This window comes from Fringilla coelebs (assembly GCF_963513975.1).
Source record: "Fringilla coelebs genome assembly, chromosome: 20".
Classification (NCBI taxonomy): Eukaryota; Metazoa; Chordata; class Aves; order Passeriformes; family Fringillidae; genus Fringilla; species Fringilla coelebs.
Window position 1 is genome coordinate 6074857 of NC_140046.1, and position 16090 is coordinate 6090946.

General features: G+C 51.0%; 2 protein-coding genes across 6 annotated transcripts in view; both read right to left on the reverse strand.

The window, feature by feature from the left end:
* RFFL (ring finger and FYVE like domain containing E3 ubiquitin protein ligase) overlaps nucleotides 1-6320 on the reverse strand; it is a 29180-nt gene extending 22860 nt beyond the window's left edge. Inside the window, exon 1 of one of the 3 annotated variants that reach the window (XM_084219092.1) lies at nucleotides 6238-6320. Coding sequence is in view for 1 of the 3 variants with exons in the window: in XM_084219090.1 (XP_084075216.1) it covers nucleotides 3994-4033 (40 nt within the window). In the remaining 2 variants the exon portion in view is untranslated. Of the gene's footprint in view, nucleotides 1-2696; nucleotides 2780-3993; nucleotides 4107-6237 lie in introns of those variants that run through there. The other 2 variants (XM_084219090.1, XM_084219091.1) reach the window with 2 other exon arrangements.
* A 1883-nt stretch (nucleotides 6321-8203) lies between these two features.
* RAD51D (RAD51 paralog D) lies at nucleotides 8204-15704 on the reverse strand. 3 transcript variants are annotated; one of them, XM_084218913.1, is made up of 11 exons: nucleotides 15660-15698; nucleotides 15210-15319; nucleotides 14500-14561; nucleotides 14218-14336; nucleotides 13909-13990; nucleotides 13682-13816; nucleotides 13093-13188; nucleotides 12819-12909; nucleotides 12109-12179; nucleotides 10774-10941; nucleotides 8204-8356 (listed from the first exon to the last, which is right to left on the reverse strand). In XM_084218913.1, the coding sequence occupies exons 2-11, from the start codon at nucleotides 15289-15291 to the stop codon at nucleotides 8240-8242; spliced, it is 1023 nt and encodes a 340-aa protein (XP_084075039.1). In that variant the 5' UTR covers nucleotides 15292-15319; nucleotides 15660-15698; the 3' UTR covers nucleotides 8204-8239. The 3 variants fall into 3 exon arrangements, with proteins under 3 accessions (XP_084075039.1, XP_084075041.1, XP_084075040.1); XM_084218914.1 differs by lacking the exon at nucleotides 8204-8356 and adding an exon at nucleotides 8677-9209; XM_084218915.1 differs by lacking the exon at nucleotides 14500-14561 and having other exon boundaries at nucleotides 15660-15704.
* Nucleotides 15705-16090: the final 386 nt, after the last annotated feature.

Below are 16090 nucleotides of genomic sequence, written 5' to 3' on the forward strand. Positions count from 1 at the left end.
CACAGCCTGGGCTCTGGCCTACATTCTGTTGGATGAAAAGGCTTCATTATATGCAGTTGAACACATTGTTTGAAAACCTGATAGAAATGGCCTTTACCACAGCAAGAGCTGAACAAACTGAAATCATGCGATGCTAAGGGTTCCAAGGGACCAAAATGGCAAAATTCTATTAAATGTGTTGTGTGCTCTCTCTAAAACACACACAGCTGAAACCCTGAAATGGGTTTGCACCTATGGCAGAGTTCAGAGATGGTATCAGGGTGATCAGATAAGGTTATTTGCAGATTTAAGGTGCCTCTGAAGGCAGATAAAAAGAAATGCTGCAAGTGTTTTGTTTCTAAGTGTGTTATTTTGCCATACACAAGCAGGTGCTTTGAATTCCAGCTGCACTCTCCCTGCACACCTTGCAGGCATTCCAAGTTACTCCTGAAGCCTGGCAGTGAGCTGAACAACATATTTCAGCTCTTTCCAGGAATTCCTTCACTCAGAATGAAGAATAAATTCTTTAGGTATTTCCATTGCAAAAATCAGTCTGTGATCTGTATTCAGGTCAAAGGAGCAAGTAACAAATAGTATAAATAACAGCAGGAATAGAAAAGTAGTTTGCCAAAAAGGACACTGCGGGTTTGGGCTTTATTTTTATTAAATTCATGTTTCAACTCCCTCTTGTTTCTATTCTACACCAGAGACAAAATCTTGCTCCTCCTATCCCAGAGCCCTCTGCACAAGCAGATGCACAGTGACAGATCAGGTCTGACTGAGCTGACAAGGAATTCCATGATCCCCTGCAACAACTGACCAGTCTTTCCATCTGAGACACAAGGCCTGGATTATGCAATATCAGCCTCTGTCTGACTGGCAGGAACCTGGGCCCTGAGCTCCAAGAGCATCAAACAGCCCCTCCATAAAAACCAGCTGAGATTCCTACTCTTTGGATTATACAGTCAAAGGGGATTTGGAAATCTACATCTTACTTGGAATCTGAAAAATAAACTGTTTCCAAACTCTCCTGCAATGCTTGTGCAAGGGCCTCAGGACAGGCAGGGATCTGGCCAGCTGTGCCACCAGCCACAGAAGCTGCATTTTAGAACTCGCCCTTCTCTGGAACAATTGGAACTTTCTCCAGGCTGAAGTCTGCACATAGAGCTCAGTGTTTCCCTGCAAGCACACAACAGCTCCATTATTGTTTAACTACCAAAAACCAGCTCCAACAATCTATCAAGCTTGACATTCTATCCATATCTGCTGCTAGACCAGACTGCTGGGCATATATATAGAAAGAGGTTCATGGATTCAGTAAGAAAAGTTATTTTGTTAATCTAAACAGAGATTTCTCTTCTTTTAACCATTAAGTTGTCATTTTAAAAACCATTCAGGAACAGAGGCCTGTTTTTCCTCAGATTATCAAATTCAAGTGCCTACAAAGAAATCTATTCCAGCAGATGAATAAAAGCTCCTTTTTAAGACACATATAAAACAAATTCAAAGACAATCCCACAGAGAAGGAGTTGCTCACTGCCTCAGAGCTGCAGCATCAGTCGTGCTTCCAGCCTGGCCATGATTATTTAACACCAAACTACAGCAGAGCATGAAGCTGCTGATTATCACCCTCCATGCCCAGGGACAGCACTGCTGGGCAGCTTTCCAAGTAATCCTGGCCCAGGCAAAGTCCTGAGAAGCACCAACACTTCCATGGAAGCAAACTTATTAATGCATGATGCAACCCCGTGGAGGATGACCTCAAACACAGGAATTTGCTCATCTGAGTGATGCCAGCAAGCCAAGTCTCTGGGGGAAAGATATACCAGAGTATTTCCTCTGGTGCCAGCAGTCATTTTGCTCTGAGCAATGTATTTTGACATCAACAAAAAGTACATCACATCAGTTTCAGTCTGGAATTCTGTGGGATGCAGTTCCTGAGTCATCTGGGCAAAATCCAAAGCAATAAAAACTCAAGTGGTGTGGATTCAGCGATGCCACGTGTGACACTGCAATTTGAAATCACCTATGTGTATATATAGAATATATAATGCCCAAAGGAACCATCCTTCTTGCAGCAGAGGTTACCATGCAACAAGCTACTCCCAAAAGAGAGTATTTTAAATTTAAATTACATTTAATGAGTTTCAAATCTCACTTAACATCAGCCTAAACTAAAAGATTCAAAGCATATGCTCCTTAAGTATATTCTTATAAGCACATCCCACAACCTTCAGAATATAAATAAAAAGGTGGCAGCATTAAAAAAAGCTGATGTTTAATGAATATTTTAGTCTCCACTGAAATAAAATGTGGAAATTCCTATTCCAAGACTATTTGGCAGAGGAGCCCAAGGGCATTAAAGAAAGAAGCCTGGTTAATATTTTTGAGTAAACTGAAAACCTCAAGAGCAATTAATGTGAAGAAATTGTAGATTTTACAGACACTGAGAAGAATTAACAGCATCTCAGAACAACAATTCTTTCTAAAGAAAGTCCCTTATGGGAGCATAAATGGAACAAGCCAAAAAGGCCTTTCAGAGGTTAGAATGAGCCATCTCAGTTCAGAGAAAACCAGCTGAGAAAGAAGGAAAAACCTAATACAAAATCTCAGTTCTTGATTTGACTGTCACACTCTTGGTTTCTTAAAGTAGAGGGTAATTTTTCAACCTTGCAATGTTGTTTGAAATCTAAATAATCAACTTTAGAGTCACCTACCAGCAGGGGGTTAGAAACCTTTGCATGCAGGTGAGTCCTGGTCCTGACATCAGCCCAGCAGTGACAGGACTGGATTGTCCCCACCTGTGAAACAGAGATTCCACTCACTCACCCCTGCAAAGCATTCCCTGCTCCCCAAATGCCAGCTCAGGGAAGTTCACAGTCCCAACCCCTGGCTTTGGTAAGGACAGTCCCTGGGAAGGGGAGGGAAGCAGGATGGGAAAGCACAGAGAGGGATTATCTGGGGTAATGAGTGGAATCACTCTGGGGAGCAGGAGCCAGGCTGGGGTTGCACAGTGGGCACTCAGGGGAGGGCTGGGGGAACAACTGCACCAGGTAAATCCATGGAAGTGCAGAGCACAAGGAACAGGCAGGGAACAGCAGCACCAGAGACCTCAGCAGGGCTTTGGCTGCACCACTTCCAGAGCTCAGACTCATCCAGACTGCCAGCAACATCCAGGTACAGCTGAATTATGTCTGTAGTCAGAGCTGGGAATAGAGAGAGGAACCAATTTCTCTGAACTGCCAGGTACCCATAGGTCCCCTCTCCCTGCTCAGCAGCAGGTCACACACAGCTGTCTCCAAAAAAGGGCCACATGCACACACTTCTCTGCAGTTCTCATCATCCTGCTGCCCACAGTGTGTTCCATTAGGCACAACTACTTGGTTCAACATGTTTTGATTTCTTATCTTTATATCAGGACGAGTCAGAAAGTTTAGAGAAGAGATGGAGCCAGGGGATCTTTAATTAGGTGATCCTTAAGGTCCTCCCAATCTACTCTGTGATTCCCTATACCCACCAGAAGGGACAGGAAAGTAGCCTAACTCTAATTAAACACCATTTTCCCTACAGTGACACCAACACAGCCTAGGTGAGGAGAGCATTTTACCCAGGCAGACCTGAGGACACAAACTGCAGTGCTGGGTCAGACACAGCCTGCCCAGCTCCACTGCCCCTCTGAGCAGGCACACACAGCAGACACACCATGGAAATCTGCTTCCACCCCTCCAGGCAAAAACTGGTTCAAAGTCCAAACTACAGGTTTAATAACAGCACTGGCAGCTCAGCTCAGCTCATGCTCCAGCCTAATTGAAGAGTTTACAATCTCACTTGTTACTAACAACAAACTGTGGGGCAAAGTTGCACAAGAAGTGAAAATTACACCATTTAACAAACAAACAAAACAACACAAACCCACACCGAAGCCAACAACAGTAAACAGAAAACTGAAGCTGTAAAGAAGACAGATTTCAGACATGAACTCAACTAGTGACCACTAACCTCCCAAAAACTCACATGTATGATTCCTTTGTAGTCTCAGTGCAGAGCAGTGCATTCAGCTCTCATTTTAGGAGCCAAATCACAGGCTACCTGCCAGTGAGAAAGACTGAGCCTCATCGGAAGCCATCCTACTTTTTCTACCCTACAATTAAACACAATATTTATGTGATGACTTCAAAACTGTCCCAATTCAGCAAAAACTTGAGAAATTAAGTATTAACCCATAAGCACCACTGTCAAGGCAATCAGCCTTTAATTAAAAGCTCAGTTGCTACAGCTGAGTGGATGTGCAGGCACAGAGTGCTGCAGCTGGGTAAGCCTGCTCCAGGATTCCCACCCCCAGTGGGAAACACAACAGCCAAAGGCGATTGTGTTGGTTCATTAGACCCAATTGTGCCACCAAAAACAACTGTGATTACAGAGAAGGACTCTAAGATCCGCCTCTCCATCACTGTGGGCACAAAAGAGTTAAGGAAATTCAGTATTTGATGGGTGGAAGTAGGTAAACCAAGGATCTGGGTGTAGGAAACATTTAAAGCCCATCAGAGATTTCTGTTTCATTCCTCAGCTCTGGAAAAATGAGGGCACAGTAGAAAAACAAAGGATTAAAACTCTTTTTGTGAATGCAATCATGTACATTAATGATCATCTGTCTTAAAATCTGAGCCTCCAAGTGTTGAAATACAACCCACCAGAGTGTAAAACCAATAAAATACCAACTTAAAATGCACTCATCATCTCCCATCCTAATAATATGGAGAGCTAAAAAAGCTCCTTAGAGATCTACCAAGCTCTTCACCAACTCCACAGTGAGGTTAGAAAGGACAGGAAAGTGCCACAGGTCCCTGCACTGCTGTGGGGCAGCTCTCCCAAACCAGCATCTGAGCTTGCATCCTGTGCTCCCCACAGAAGACACGCTCTGTGTCAGAGAGGAGGAAGTGAGCTCAACTGAAACACACAAATAAACCCCTTCTGTCTCAGCCAATTAAACATTACCCTGAGCACAGCTTAATCCAAGAAGCATAAAATTAAACCCTTCCTATCTACCTTTAATGCTGCGCCTGACTAAGCACGCCCAGCTGTCCTTGCAGTGCTGGAAAGCACCTGAGGTTTTTCTGGAGCGCAACTGCTTCTTTATCACAGGGTCAAACACCGAGCCTGTCCATCCTCAGCCTGAGGAGACTCAGGCAGGACTCTGCTCTCACTGCAGAGCTGACATTTATTAACCTGCAGACACCAAAATACTGCTAAGAAACCCGAGGATGAGTCAATACTTTCCCCACAGGAAACACCTTGACCTGCTTACAGGAACAAACTGCTCAGAAGGACACTCGAGGACTTTTTTATTTTCTCAACAACTTTTGCTTTCTGCAGCAAAGGAAGGACTTGCTCAGGTTTCACTTTGCAGCACGCCCCCAGTTTTGAGCAGAGAAGGAAATTTTTTAGGTCCTTAACACCAAATTACACTTTGGACATGCTATAATGCAGAGAGACAATAATTTAAGCAGAGAGCCCTACAGAAGGCTGGTGCTTATCCAGAATTCCTCAGCTCTCATAGCAATTTGAGCAGAATAACCTTCTAAACCCCAGAGGCCCTTTGGGAGCAGAACTCAGAAAGGGAAGAGTTACTCATCACTGCTCTTGACCATGAAAAAAGAGGCTTCACCAGAGTCCCACTCTCCCTCATTAGGAAAACCCTGTGAGGGAGTCCTTTGACCCCATCTCCCCTAAACAAAACCCAGCTGCTGCAGCAGCCCCATTCCCCCAGCCCTGTGCCCCCCCAAGTCCTGCCAGCCCCATTCCCCCCGCCCTGTGCCCCCCAGGTCCCGGCAGCCCCTGTCCCCCTAGACTTGCCAATCCCCCAATCCAGAGCCATTACAGCCCCTGGCTAACCCTCAGTGACAACTCCACGGCCTCACGGACCCCACATTCACCTGCTCCCCCTCCCCTACCCCACCCACCCTTCTGTACCCTGGCAGCCCCCATTGCCCCACACCCCCAAACCCTCACACACACCCCCAACCCCAGCAGCGTCCTCACTGCCCCACACCCCAAAACCCTCAGACCGTCCCCCCAAAGCCCCACACACGCCCCCAGACCTGCCAGCCCAGCGCTCCGCACCCCCGAACCTGCCGGGTCCCCTCAGCGCTCCATCTCCCCAACCCTGTCAGCCCCCCCAGCCCCGCCGAGGCCTCCCAGCCCCACACCCCCCTCACACCCGGCAGCCCCCCGAGCCCAGCAGAGCCCCAGCCGCCTCACCTTCCCCCTGAGGAGCCGCGTCCCGGGTGGCGGCGGGGCCGGCGGGCCTGGAGCGGGCGGTCCCGTCCCAGTGCCTGCGCTCGGCGGCGGCGGCGCTATGGCAACTGCCCGCGGGGCCCGGCGGCCGGAGCGGCCCCAGGGCAGCCGGGCGGGGCAGCAGCGCCCCCTGGCGGCCGGGAGGACTCCGCGGCGGCTCCGAGAGCCGCGGGTTCGAGACCCGCCGCGGGCAGGTGGGAGGAGGAGGAGGAGGAGGAAGAAGAGGGGACAGTGCGGGGTTCCTGTGCGCTGGGGGAGTCCCTTGGGTGCGCACGGGAAGGGAGAATACACCGAGAGGTCACAGAATCAATCGGCATGGAAAACATCTCAGCAGCCAGCCATCCAGTCTCTCCCTGAACACCCCACGCATGGTGACTCCACCACCGCCCTGGGCAGCCCATTCCGATGTTTAATCACCCTTCCTTCCTCCTAATGTCCAGCCTGAACTTCCCCTGGCACAGCTTGAGACTCGTGTCCTCTCATCCTGAGATACAGACTCACATGAACATGGACACACATCCCACACATACACACATATATGTGCATACAATTGGTGTAAACACACATTTATAGGTGTATTTTATAGACAAATATATATAGAAATATCTTTTTATACGTATAAAAATATGTACAAAAGGACAAATAACCCCTTAGTGCCAAAAGGCATCCCTGCTGCTCGGAGTGAGAGGTGCCCTGCCTGCCCTGGGATGGGATTCCCTGCCCTGCTCCAAGCCTTTCCAGAGGTTTTCCAGCTGTTTTGGGCATTGGGAAGAGGCAGAGAAAAATAATATCCCGAGCTCTGCATTACAGAGCTGAAGGAGAGCCTGTCTGAGCATGGAGAGGAAAGGCTGAATGAGGATATTTAGGTCAGAAACTCCTTTAAGCCTGATTTTACTATGCAAATTTAGGGCAAATCAGCTTGAGCAGGAAGTCAAGTTTTTCCAGATGGGATAAGAGATTCCCTGAATCCTCCTGCTGTCCCCACACTGTGAAACAGCCAGCAGCCACAGTGACACCTCCCCTGCAGCAACACAGCCAGAAATTCAGCACACCCCTGTGACCTCAGAGCACACCTGGGAGCAGAAGAGCTGCCACACAAAACCCAGCCAGGCCCCAAATATTTCCCAAAAGGGGAAAAACTCCCACAGCTGCAATTAGCTGAATGCCAAGGAGAGAAAATCCCCTCCAGTCAGGATTATGGCAATGAAAGCTGGGGTGGGCAGCTCTGAAGGAGCCCAGAGCTCAGCCCATCACCTTTCCTGACAGACTGGCACTGTCCCTGTTGAGTCACCACCCCGTGACTCCCTGGTGGCTGAGGGCAAGGCTGGAATTCCTCCTGTCGTTTCTCAGGGATCACAGGGAAGATGCACCCGTGGTTGGTCTCATGCTGACTCTAATGAGGGCTCAGGGCATTTTGTTCCTCTTCTCACCCTGCTGGTTAGGGGAAGGAAACATCTGGAAAGCCCTCTTGGTTCAAATATAACCCCAGAGGGTTTCTATTTGGCTCTTCCCTGCTCCACACTCCCCCCACAAGAGCTTTGCTTCCCCTGCAGAACCTCAGGCAGAGAGATAAGTTAGGAATTAAAATGTGTGTGCACCACCCCTTTATCCACAGCTCCAAGAGAGGAGCTGGCAAGGAATTAATTAACAAGAAATTAGCTAACAAGGTAAATTTCTGCTTCTAAGTTCCAGCCACGTCAGCACAGCTCTCCAGCAGACAGGAAAACCATCCTCTTCCTCCTCACCCCAACAACCAGGCTGCAAATCCCCCCTCCTGAGCCTGGAAATGCAAATAAATACACAACTTTTAGAAGTTTTCAGTAAAAAAAATATGTATTTAATGTGCCAAGCACAGCCTTAGAGGGCTCCAGCAGCTGTGGAGCTGTGTGATTAGTTTAATGAGCATGCCCTAATTAGTCCCAGCCCCCAAGTTCTCCATCAGCTGCCTTGAAGTGCAAGCCATGGCTCAGCTCACCTGCCAAGGAGGGCATCTGAGACATCTGGGATCAAGAGGAAACTCCACATCCAAGCCTCCCCTCTCCTCAGGAGGTTGCCAAGAGCACACAAGAGCAGCTGGAAAGCACTGGAGCACGAGAAGATTATTTTAAAGATCACCACATGCAATTGAATAGGTCCTTGAGCATCCAGCAGGGCCAGCTGGTGCCAGCCAGGACCCATCTGCCTCAGCTGATCCAGATCAGAACCTCCATCAGTTATCAGGAAACCCTTACACAGCCCAGCTGTGCCCCAAAAACACCAGCAGGTCCCCACAGGGCCTGGTGCTCCTCTGGGGAGAAGGGAAGATCAAGCATCTCATTATGTCCCTGCTCATCAGCAGCCCAGGCCTGCTCAACATTTTAATTAAGTTCAGAGCAGCTGTCATTAATCGAATTCCAGCTCTCAACAACCACAGCAATGTGCAACAGCTTTTTTGGTGTTTTCTTTCCTTTTATTTCTGAACCAAGCCCACTGTGGGCCCAAGGATGATCAGAACTCAGGAGGGCAGGGAGCCAGGGGGGAACAGAACCAGCACAGGGACTTGTGGGGCTGTGCAGGGATAAGGCAGCTGATCCCAAACACCCTGAGCACTGGGCTGGCTCTGGGGGTGAAGACAAGCCTGCAGCAGAGGGCAGGACCTGGCTGTCCTGCTGCCCTCCCAGCCCAGCCACTGCAGGCACAGAGCTCTCCAGGGAACCCCACATTCAGTTTTTCCACAGGGCAGAAGAACAAGAGATTTTTCTTGTTGGTCCTTCCCAGGGCTGCAGGACTCCCAGCCAGTCTGTAAAACCTTCAGTGCTTGCCTGCTTTTGTGCAGCTCTCTTGAGCCTTGTGACATTTGCTGTTCCAGCCCATCAGAGCCCCTGGGGGGCTGTCACCAGGCTTGGTTCCAACACATCACCATTCCCAATGTCCAGCTCCACCTGGATCCCTGTTGGCTGCAAGGAGGAACAGAGCAAAGCTTATCCTCACACTGCTGGACTCTTCATCACTCCATCTCCTCCCTCAGAGCCAAAAGTCCCAGTTAATCCCCCCTGAGGATTTCCTGCTGCTGGTGCCCCTGTTTTAACTGGGTCTGCTGAATGCAGAGATACAAATAGACAATGCAATTTAGCACAGAAAGAACATCTTGCTCTGACATCCCCAGGCACACCATCATTTCACTGCCTAGAACACCACCATACCCAAATCTGTTTGGATCAAGCAGCAGAGCAGGCTCAGAGCCAGGAGGCTCAGGCAGTGCTGATGTAGCAATGTGCCCTCTGTTGACGGAGTGACCAAATTATCCTTTGCCTCCTTAAAAAGCCCAGAAGTTTCTGTCCTCAATTAGGTAAAAAGACACTTCACAGGACACTTGGGCACTTCACCTCAAACTTAAGGATGGCCAATTGGACAGAAGCCAAAAAGTCCCACCTAAGCAATTCACTAGAAAAAGAAGAAAACAAAGGAGCTGATCTCTTTTGTGGGTGTTTCACCAGGAGCAAGAACCTCTTTGACCCTGGCTCAGGTTTTCTCTGTAAAGAGCTTTCTTATTTTGCCTTTTATTAAAACTTTTCTGTTTCCAACACTACCACAGAAGCCATCCTGCTGATTTTATGCCATCTGAGGTGGCTGAGCTGTCTCAGGTGTGATATAGATGTCCAAGAGCTCATAAGACCTGGCTGGAGGAGACCCCTCCTCCATGCTGCCTGTGCACAGGCAGGCCTCAAGCTGCAGTCACCTTTGAAGGGGTTCAGAGCCATTTCCACAGGACCCTCACTGCCCACACACCATCAGGAGAGTGAAACCAACACCAGGAACACAGTGGCCTGGACTGGAAGTGGTGCCATGTGGCATTCACATTCTCTGCAAAAAAATCCCTTCACTCAGGGTTTTTCTCCTGGGAAGCTGAGAAACCTCAGAGAAAAGGAAAACAATTCTCATCTCATTTGCTTCTCCTGTGTTGTGCTCATGTGGAATGTGTTTGGAGATTGTTCACCCACAGGTGATTGTTCCATTGGGTTCTGCTGTGAGTTGTTTTCACTCTTTGGCCAGCCAGGGCCAAGCTGTGTCAGGGCTCTGGAGAGAGGAGTTTTCATTATTATCTTTTAGCATTCAGTATCTTTTCTGTATTCTTTAGTATAGTTAGTATAGTATTCTTTAATATAATACAGTATTATAAAGTAATAAATTAGCCTTCTGAGAACATGGAGTCAGATTCATCATTCCTGCCTTTGTCAGGACATTCCCTGCAAATACAACAGTGCCACTCATTCATCCTGCCTAGAAACACCAGCCCAGGCTGCTGGGAACAGATGCTCTGCTCTTCTCTTCCATCCAGGGCCAATCCCAGAGCTGCTGCTGCATTCCCAGGGAGGGATGGAATGGGATGGAATGGGATGGAATGGGATGGATGGAATGGGATGGATGGATGGATGGATGGATGGATGGATGGATGGATGGATGGATGGATGGATGGATGGATGGATGGATGGATGGATGGATGGATGGAGGCAGCCTCACCTGCCGGGGTGACTTTGCCAGGGAAGCTGCACGTTGTGTGCTGGATCTCTCCCAGGGGCCTTCTTTGCTCTCCAGCAGCACCCGGGTGCTGGGCACAAAACTCCAGGAGCGGCCTAGGGCTGGCTTCAGTGGGCCACTGCTGCTGTCCCTTGTCACCTGGTTGGTCACCTGCAGCACAGACATGTAGGAAAGACATTTTTGTGCTGTTCTTGTGAGCCAGCAAATGCTTCCTGAGGATAAGGATGGGATCTCTCTCAAGGAAGGTACCAAGGCTATCACCATGACAACGTGAAGAAAGAGGGAAAATAAAAAGAGATGGACTTTGGTTGGCTCACAGAGTGGCGTGGCTCCTTTTCACCCATTGAGTTTTGTTTCTTTTTCATGACCAATGGGCAGTGTATGTGTTTGTTGAGCAAATGTAAATATCCTGTAAAACTATAAAGGCAAGATGTTGCTTTAATAAATGAGCCTGTACAGGGCTCTGATCTGAGTGCTGGTGCTTGCTCTGAGTCACGCTCTGCAGTGACACAAACAGATTTATCAGTGCCTGGGATAGCAGTGCCACTCAATGTAGTGACACACTGGAGGTCACCAGGAAATCCTGGCCAGGCTGCTACTTCTAGGAAGGTTTTTCCTACTCCTTCAGCTCCTCTGCCATCCTCTCTGAGCACAGCCCAGGTAACTGCCCAGAGCAGTGCTCAGGGAGTTCTCTGATTTCTGCAAGCTGCATCTCTCCTGGTGCTGAAGTCACCACAAAGTTTAACCTGGGACCTCCAACCGTCCTTCCAGACACACTGTCCTTGTCACTTTATCAGAATGAAAGGCAGGACTGTCTTGACACCTTCCAGTGCCAGGCTCAGCAGATCACCATCTTCTTCCCTGCTCAGACACGTTAATTGTGGTCTCACCCACCGGTCTGGTGCACTGGCCAAGAGCTGGGCAAGGCTAGAGCAGGGCCCTTGGCAGCTCCTGTGGGATGATGCAATGCCCTGCAGCTCCTACAAGGTGACCAAGAAGTTACCCAGGCAGATGGCCAGCCCCTTAAATGAATGGTGTTGTATCAAAAATAAACACAACCAGCCTTTCAACCTGCCTGGACTTAACTCTGCCTCGCTCAACCCAGTGAACAGCTTAGGGCAGCAAGAGCAGGAGGCAGCACATCAGCCCAGGTCCTGCCCCATGCTTGGAACAAGACATCTGCAGGCAGCAGGGATGTCAGGGAGCAGGGCACTGGGGGGTTCAGGCCTCTGGCTCCCTCTCCCACAGGCTCCAGAGCCTCCCTGTGGCTCCTTGCCACACACCAGCACAGGAAGGACAAAGCACAGCAACACTCACCACAACAGCAAGGCTGAACTCTCTGGCCAGGGTCTTCAGCTCCCTGGAGAGCTGCATCATGAGGGCCAAACCTGGAGCAGGACAAAGCATTTGGCTGTCAGGAATCAGCCCCCAAAGTGCACCCTGAAGCAGCTGACATCTGGATGTGCATGAGAACTGGATTCAGAGCCAGCACTCATATTCATACACACCTTCACTGGACCACTCCCCATCCTTTCCTATCTTAGAAGGCCCAAGGTCAAAAAATCCTACAAAAGCACCAGGAGCTCCAGACAAAGCTGGCCAGGTTGATTTAGCAGGCACAGGACCCATCTCTCCAGCTCACAGCTGCATTTCCTACAGCCCACAGCTGTCAGGGGACCTCCTGTGACAACACTGGCTGCCACACAGCTGTGCAAGAGCTTCTGGAAGGTGCTTGAGAGGGCTCCTTGGCATCCTCACTTCAGATTTATCGTCCTTTCTGGCAGAAAGAGCCTCAGAGGAGCTCTGCTAACTGTGCCCTGATGTATTTCTGACACTATAAGAGAAGTTTTCATTTCTGGGCAAAGAAACCACTGCCATGAGCATGCATGGCCACAGCCAGCTGGAGTGTTTGCTGCTAACACTCCCCTTTTATCCAGTCCCAAGGGAAAAGCTGGGAGCAGTAACATCCACATCTGTCCTGCCCCAGTCTCCATTTCAAGAACAGCTCACCCAGTGCCCCAGCTCACCCTCTGACTGCCTGCCACCCAGCAGAGGGTAAATCACAGCTGACACCGAGTCCAGCACCACCACCTTGAGAGGTCCCATGGAGCTCACCACCTGCAAGGAGGCACCAGGTGCAACGCGGAGTCACAAATCCAGCAGTTCTGGAGGCTGTGAGCTGCACAGAGGCTCCAGCATGCCCAGGATGAGGCAATTTGGAGTCTCCTGTCAGGCACACAAGCCCTGCTGCCCTCCCTGCAGCTCTGGGGAGGGGAGAGGGGCCCCAAGGCTCACTCCTACCTGCTGGGAGAGGCGATCCCGCAGCTCCTGCAAGGCTCTCAGCACCTCGTAGATGTTGAACACACGTTCTACCTGCACCCGCTGCAGAGCCTCCAGCTGCAGCACAAAACCAGCCTCAGTCTCCCCAGGACTTGATCTATTCCTCCTGCTCCTGCCCAGGATTTATCCTATTCCTCCTGCCCCAGGATTTATCCTATTCCTCCTGCCCCAGGATTTATCTATTCCTCCTGCCCCAGCTGCCACCAGCTCTCTGCACACACACCATGCCACAGATCCTCACTCTTCCACATAAGCCTCCACTCCATTAACACCATTGCCCCTATGGCACTGATGGAAAAGCAACATGGATTGAGCTCAGGGAGCAAAGTTATGGAAGTCCTGGAAGTGCTTCCCTTCTCCCAAGAAAAATAACAAAGAGCAGAGTCTGTCCTGAGCACCCACCGGGCCATGGAAGGAAAGGTTTGGACTCAAAAAAGTCCATGAGGACAAAGGCAGAGCTGGAAAGACAAATCATTTCTGGGGTTTCTTGCAGGCAAATGAGCAAAATGAGTTTCAGAGCAAGCAAAGGGACCAGATCCAGGGAACTTGCCTGCTCTTCCTCATCCTCTGTCTGGGCTTGGAGCATCTGGTAGAGACGGGCAGCAGTGAAACCTCCCGTGGAGTCGAGAAACAGGACATGCTGCTTGAGCCCCAGGGACACACTGGCTGCAATGCCCAGGCACACCTGGGGGACAGAGTGTCAGCCAGCCCTCACATGTCCCTCTGTGGGACATCTTCACCCTACCTGTCCTCTCCCCTGTCCTCCACCCCACTCACCTGTGTCTTCCCAGTGCCCGGTGCTCCCATGAGCTCCGTCACTTCCCCCGTGTACAGCCCCGAGTCCAACAGCTGGTCCAGGCTGTGGGATGGACACAAGGTGGGATTATCAACACCCCTTCAGCCAGAATGGCAGAGGCACCTGGAGGCAGCAGTCCCCAGATATTTGTCCTTAAAGTCCCCTTCCCAAATGCACACAAGTGCATGGGGATGGTTTGGAGAATAAAACTCACAGCTTGTGTTGGCAAACACAGCCTTGTGCAGCAAACCCAGCCCCAGGCAGAGCTGGTGGGTGGGTGAGGTCCCCACCTTGGGCTGCCAGTGGGCAGGATGGCAGTGGAGCTCTTGAGCTCCTCGTAGAGGTCAGCTCCGTTGGCAGGGAAGGCAGAGAACTGGGCCAGGAGCACACGTCTGACTGCGACCAGCGCCTGGGGGCAGAGGCATGTCTGAAAATGGGACTGCTCAACAGCCAGCAGCTGCTGCAGAAGGGCTCCCCAGACCTCCCCAGGACCAAGCCCATCCCTGTCCAAGAGCCAAACAGCTCTGAGCTCCCTGGTTAATGCACCAGGAGTTAGGAGTAGAACCTTCTACCTTGTAAGACAGGGAACACTTTTGGGCAACATCCTCCAGGTCTGACGACACAAAGTCCACCACTGCAAATAACACGAGGGACAAGAGGTTGGAAGCCAAACATGGTCAGACTGCAAACATCAGAAGACAACCAGCTTAGACAAAACCTGCACCAACAAGAAAAGTGGCTGTGCCCTCTGGGGAGCTGTGGGATTGTGCAGGGACAAGGCAGCTCATCCTCTGTCAACATTGTGAGTGGAGGAGTTTGTCCTCTGAGATAGCCCCATCACTCATCACAGAACAAATAGCTTCTTGCAAAACAGAGTAGGGAGAAAAGCTGGTAAAAATTTTCCCTGTTTTGCTCAAGAACTGCCCAGCACCTTTTCCTTCCCCTCTAAGGGCAGGAGATGCCCAGGGTGCAGCATTCCAGGAAGCTGGGCATTTTTCAGAGGGAAAACTGTAAAAACCCTCCTGAAATACCATAAAAAAGCCAGAATTGATCAATCCTCAATGAGCCTCTGCAGGGATACCATGTCCTTACACTCTCCTGCTCCTTTGGAGAAGTCCTTACTCAGAGTATCCACCCAGGAGGACCCAGAAGAAATCCAGCAAGGATGACACAGAAGGATATTCCACCAACACCACCCTCCCAGGATGTGGGATGACACAGGTCTGCCAAATCCACAGGAGATGATGTTCTGCAAATGGAGACCCTGATGCCACCCTGTTACCTGTCCTGATGCCATTGGCCCTGAGAAGCTGGATCATGTCCTCAGTGAGACCAGGGCAGAGCCCAGCCCGCAGGACCACCATCTCCGCGGGGAAGGAGAAGAGCAGAGACCTACGGAGGAGACGGGAGAGTGGAATTCATAGAATCGCTAAGGCTGGAAAAGACTTCCAAGATCATCAACTCCAACCCTCAACCCTGCACTGCCAGGTCCAACACTGAGCCACGGATGGCGCCTGCCCCTGAAGCCGGGGAGAAGCCACCCAGGCTGTGCTTGAGACGGATGGTTACGGTGGGTAATTAATTCTTCTTTGGGGCAAAACAGCCCAAAATCCTGCACGGGGGCATCGCTGCACTGGGGATGGGGGAGCGCAGGGCGGGGGGACTCCCTCCCGGGGCAAAGGGACCCTCCATCCCCAGCCACCTCCACCAGAGCCCCACGATGGTCACCCACCGCCCGGGCTCCCCGCAGCCCGGCCCGCTCCCTTCCTGCTTCCTGCCGCCGGCGGAAGAGCCGGGGCCGCTCCTCTTCCCCGGCCCGGCTGTCCCATCCCGCTGGGGTTCCCCATCCCCGTCCCAGCTGCCCCATCCCCGCTGGGGTTCCCCATCCCCGTCCCAGCTGCCCCATCCCCGCTGGGGTTTCCCATCCCCGTCCCGGCTGTCCCATCCCGCTCCGGTTTCCCATCCCCGTCCCGGCTGTCCCATCCCCGCTCCAGTTCCCCATCCCCGCTCCGGTTCCCCATCCCCGTCCCGGCTGTCCCATCCCGCTCCGATCCCCCTCCCCAGCCGCTCGTCGGGATCAGCAGAGCGCTAAGGTCCCTTCCCACCCAAATCATGCCGGATCTGTGACACTCCCAGGACTGCCTTTGTCCGGGCTCATCAGCC

What these genes read in the sequence shown, in the direction of transcription:
- RAD51D (XM_084218913.1), bottom strand. Translation starts at nt 15,291, where the DNA reads ATGGTGGTCCTGCGGGCTGGGCTCTGCCCTGGTCTCACTGAGGACATG. An exon ending in AGTGTTCCCTGTCTTACAAG is followed by an intron (nt 14,337 to 14,499) that starts GTAGAAGGTTCT and finishes CTCTGCCCCCAG; the next exon opens with GCGCTGGTCGCAGTCAGACG. An exon ending in CAGAGGATGAGGAAGAGCAG is followed by an intron (nt 13,189 to 13,681) that starts GCAAGTTCCCTG and finishes TTTGTGCTGCAG; the next exon opens with CTGGAGGCTCTGCAGCGGGT.